This window comes from Piliocolobus tephrosceles, chromosome 10 (assembly GCF_002776525.5).
Source record: "Piliocolobus tephrosceles isolate RC106 chromosome 10, ASM277652v3, whole genome shotgun sequence".
Classification (NCBI taxonomy): domain Eukaryota; kingdom Metazoa; phylum Chordata; class Mammalia; order Primates; family Cercopithecidae; genus Piliocolobus; species Piliocolobus tephrosceles.
This window is the reverse complement of record NC_045443.1, coordinates 45,697,800-45,702,430: the sequence shown is the minus strand read 5'-3', so window position 1 is coordinate 45,702,430 and position 4,631 is coordinate 45,697,800. Positions and strand designations below refer to the sequence as shown.

The 4,631-nt window shown below is 45.2% G+C and overlaps 1 protein-coding gene across 1 annotated transcript; it reads left to right on the top strand.

The window, feature by feature from the left end:
* The first annotated feature begins 1,696 nt into the window (after positions 1-1,696).
* Positions 1,697-4,078, top strand: LALBA (lactalbumin alpha). The gene is made up of 4 exons (XM_023210603.2): positions 1,697-1,849; positions 2,508-2,666; positions 3,156-3,231; positions 3,745-4,078. The coding sequence occupies exons 1-4, from the start codon at positions 1,717-1,719 to the stop codon at positions 3,803-3,805; spliced, it is 429 nt and encodes a 142-aa protein (XP_023066371.1). The 5' UTR covers positions 1,697-1,716; the 3' UTR covers positions 3,806-4,078.
* The last annotated feature ends 553 nt before the right edge of the window (positions 4,079-4,631 follow it).

Sequence of the window (4,631 nt, the reverse complement as noted above, 5' to 3'; positions counted from 1 at the left end):
AATACATGTAGGAGATAATGATATGGAAGACCGTCAATTTGTAAGTCTTAAACAGATTGATTGAGATAAATGTTCCCTGAAACATAAGAAATCAAGTTGGTGGGTGCAGCGGCTCATGTCTTAATCCTAGCACTTTGGGAGGCCGAGGAAGGCAGATTGCCTGAGCTCAGAAGTTCGAGACAATCCTGGCCAACATGGAGAAACTCCGTCTCTACTAAAAATACTAAAATTAGCCGGGCATGGTTACACATGCCTGTAGTCCCACCTACTTGGGAGGCTGAGGCAGGAGAATCACTTGAGCCTGGGAGGCAGAGGTTGCAGTGAGCCAAGACCGTGCCACTGCATTCCAACCTGGGTGACAGAGTAAGACTTGGTCTAAAAAAAAAAAAAAAAGGAAGAAGAAAGAAGAAATCAGTTATGGTTTAGAGATGAGGATAAGAAGATGAATGGTGGCATGAAGGAGCTAACAGCTACTTGTCACCATAACATGAAGCTTGATGCCAGCAAATTAAAGGAATTATTCAGAACTAGTATCCTTAGCTCTACTTGCTTAGGGGCACTGACCTTATAGAGGTTCCAGACACAAGCTTGTTCAGTCTTGAAGTCCAATCTTCCCACTGGCTTGCGTCTTTCCCACTTTCCGTGGCCAACTCTGAGGCTGTCTACAAGTTATTAGTCTTAGATTTATGTAATGTCTCAATGCCAATGTAGTATTTGGTTATTTATCGTAGAAGTGGTTAGGGGTGGGGAATCTGATAATAGCTAGATTCTTTTTTCTTTAAAAAAAAAGGCAGGGTCTCACTTTGTCTCCCAGGATGGATAGAGTGCAATGGAATGAACATGGCTCACCGCAGCCTCGACCTCCTGGGACTATAGGCACATGGCACCATGCCCAGCTAATTTTTGTATTTTTGTATTTTTTTTTTTTTTTGTAGAGATGGGGTTTTACCATGTTGCCCAGGCTGGTCTCAAACTCCTGGGCTCAAGTGATCCACCAGCCTCAGCCTCCCAAAGTGCTGGGGTTACAGGTGTGAGACATTGTGCCTGGCCTAGATGCTTTCATACAGGCTTTTCAACTATGCATTTTACTTAAGTAGGAAGTCTTAGGATCCAAGTTATATCTGATTGTTGTAGTCTACATTCCCATATTCTATTTCTATTTCTGAGCCTTCAGTCATGAGCTCAGAACTCATTCTGGGCTTTGTTACATTGCTGGGTTGGTTGGACAAGTGCCAGCTTTGATCCTGGGACTGCGGCATGTGATGACATACACCCCCTCTCCGCATTCTGTATGTCTCTAGTGGGGAGGGGGAAGCTGGCCATAGAACTTTATTGTATTTTCTGATTCCTCACTTATATTGCCCCCATGGCCTTCTTTGTTCCTAAAGTAACCAGAGACAGTGCTTCCTAGAACCAACCCTACAAAAAACAAAGGGATAAACAAAGCCAAATGGGAAGCTGGATCAAGGTTTGAACACTTTCTGGGCAGAGAGCAATACCTGGCATGGACTAGATACTGGGAGAGGGAAAGGAAAAGTAGGGTGAATTAGGGAAGGAAGCTGGCAGGCTCAGCGTTTCTGTCTTGGCATGACCAGTCTCTTTTCATTCTCTTCCTAGATGTAGGGCTTGGTGCCAGAGCCCCTGAGGCTTTCTGCATGAATATAAAGAAATGAAACTGAGTGATGCTTCCATTTCAGGTTCTTGGGGGCAGCCAAAATGAGGTCGTTTGTCTCTCTGTTCCTGGTGGGCATCCTGTTCCCTGCCATCCCGGCCAAGCAATTTACAAAATGTGAGCTGTCCCAGCTGCTGAAAGACATAGACGGTTATGGAGGCATCACTTTGCCTGAATGTGAGTTCCCCGCTTCCTTGTTTCATCCATTCCTCATGTGATTCTCTCCTCCGTCCCCTCTTTCCTCCACTTCGCTCCTCCACTTTTACTTAATTATCTAATCATCCTCTTTTCTGCTCATTTGCATACTCTTATTTCATGTATGTATGTATGCATGTATGTATGTATGTATTTATTTTTGAGATGGAGTTTCACTCTTGTTGCCCAGGCTGGAGTGCAATGGTGTAATCTCGGCTCACTGCAACCTCTGCTTCCTCAATTCAAGTGATTCTCCTGCCTCAGCCTCCCAAGTAGCTGGAATTACAGGCACCCACCACCATGCCTGGCTAATTTTGTACTTTTTGTAGAGACAGGGTTTCACCATGTTGGCCAGGCTGGTCTCAAAGTCCTGACCTTGGGATCCACCCGCCTCAGCCTCCCAAAGTGCTGCAATTACAGGTGTGAGCCATTGCACCTGGCCCCATTTATTTTCCTATCCTTTCTTTCTCTTATTGTCTGACTTTTTTTTGGAATTCTCCATCTCATCTTATCAAGAAACTCTGAGCTTTGCCATCTTTGGAGATTGGCTGGAAACCATTTTTATGTCTTAGAATTACAATTCCTCCTTTATGCGGATCCTGGACATCTCTGTGGTATCTCTTTCTCATCTTTCCCTCAGTCATCTGTACCATGTTTCACACCAGTGGTTATGACACACAAGCCATAGTTGAAAACAATGGAAGCACAGAATATGGACTCTTCCAGATCAGTAATAAGCTTTGGTGCAAGAGCAGCCAGGTCCCTCAGTCAAGGAATATCTGCGGCATCTCCTGTGACAGTGAGTAGCCCCTATAACCCTCTTTCTCTGTTTTTCTGAGGCCTGCCCTTGGGATAATCTCCTTTTTAGTGCCAAGCAGACCTCGGGCTTCGTTGCCTTGGCTGGGCTCTACAAAAATTGTGGGACTTGAATTGGCAGTACTGGGTAAGAAGCTGTTTGGATTCTTCATGGTCATCAAATCCCCAGACAGTTCTCTGAGGTTCAGGGGTAGACAATCTGAGCAGTCTGAGAGTCTTGGAATCTTATTCTCTGCATTTTCAGGGTAAGTCAGTTGATGAAGCTGATGATTCCTCCAGAGATATCCCAGGGAAATGAAGGAAGTCCCTACCCAGGGTTAGACATTACCACATTGGTCCTTTCATATAAAAAGACAACAGGCACAAGCGTTGAGTTTAGAGAACCCACTGGATCCAGGGGTCAGGGGAACTCAGTGCCTTTCTGGGTAATACTTCTCAGCTCTCTCATTCCTTTCCCTGTAACTCCTGCCAGAGTTCCTGGATGATGACATTACTGATGACATAATGTGTGCCAAGAAGATCCTGGATATTAAAGGAATTGACTACTGGTGAATCCTTATTCTATTATTTCCCCATCCTCCTTCTCCTTACCCCGTTAGCCCAGCACCCCTTTCCTCTTACCCTATCTCTTGGTCATTTAATCTAGAATACAGTCTCTGAAACAAAACTTACCTAAAGACTCAGGTTTCTGTTATTAAGCCTCTCTCGCTCCACTCCTCGGTAGCAACTTTCCTAATAAGGGGTTGCCTGATGGAGGGCTCAGACCCAGGCCTCCTTTCACTTAGATTTGGACATCTAATTCCACTTGCTTAGTTCTATGCCCTCAAGCAAGCTGTTGGTCTCATTGCATCTCTTTTTTTAACCCTACAATTTTCTTGGATTATTTTTTTATGGACTGTATTCCACTTGATGGCTTGTGTCCCTTGACATCAGGCCAGGAATGTCTTACTGTAATTCTCATCCACACTCTTTCACTTCAGCCTTCCTGGGAATGAATCTAGATGGAAATTCAAGCCAAGATTCAGTCAGCTAACTCACCTTGTCCCTTTCTCCATTATCAGGTTGGCCCATAAAGCCCTCTGCACTGAGAAGCTGGAACAGTGGCTTTGTGAGAAGTTGTGAGCATCTGCTGTCCTTGGCATCCCTGCCCACTCCACATTCCTGGAATGCCTCTTCCCTAATGCCACCTCAGTTTGCTTCTTTCTGTTCCCCCAAAGCTTATCTGTCTCTGAGCCTTGGGCGCTGTAGTGACATCACTGAACTCTTGAGGACTATTTTCCGGAGATGCCTGAGTGGTGCACTGAGCTCTAGATCCTTGCTCAGTGTCCCCGATGGCGCTTTCACTACAGCGCAGATTTCACCTCTGTCTTGAATAAAGATCCCAATTTGAAGTCACTGGCTGTATTTTTTTTCCCCCTGGAGGGAAGGGGAAGAAATAGGATGAGTAGGTGGACACCGAAGCCGTAGGTCATAGCCACCTTCTGTCTTTACTGAAGAAGAAGTAGACTGAATTTACAATAGAAAGGTGAAGGTTACTTTCCGAACCAACTCAATGCAACAAACTTTTATTGATCACCTAATCTATTCAAGGAACTGTAGAGGGATCCAAAGTTGGCTGAATACTAGCCAGGTGTGGTGCTCCCTCCTGTAATTCCAGCACTTTGGGAGGCTGAGGTGGGCAGATCTCTTGAGGTCAGGAGTTTGAGACCAGCTTGGCCAACAGCGAAACCCTGTCTCTACTCAAAATACAAAAATTATCCAGGTGTGGTGGCAGGTGCCTGTAATTCCAGCTACTCAGGAGGCTGAGGCAGAAGAATTGTTTGAACTTGGGAGGCGGAGGTTGCAAAGAGTTGAGATCGTGTCATTGCACTCCAGCCTGTGTGCTCCATCTCAAAAAACTAAAACAACAACAAAAAACAAAAACACAAAGTTGGCTGAATGGCCTTTT

Excerpts from the sequence above, each read along its gene's own strand:
- LALBA (XM_023210603.2), top strand. The coding sequence starts at position 1,717 with ATGAGGTCGTTTGTCTCTCTGTTCCTGGTGGGCATCCTGTTCCCTGCC. Across the intron at positions 1,850-2,507 it reads AGGCATCACTTTGCCTGAAT|TCATCTGTACCATGTTTCAC; the intron begins GTGAGTTCCCCG and ends TCTTTCCCTCAG. Across the intron at positions 3,232-3,744 it reads ATTAAAGGAATTGACTACTG|GTTGGCCCATAAAGCCCTCT; the intron begins GTGAATCCTTAT and ends CTCCATTATCAG.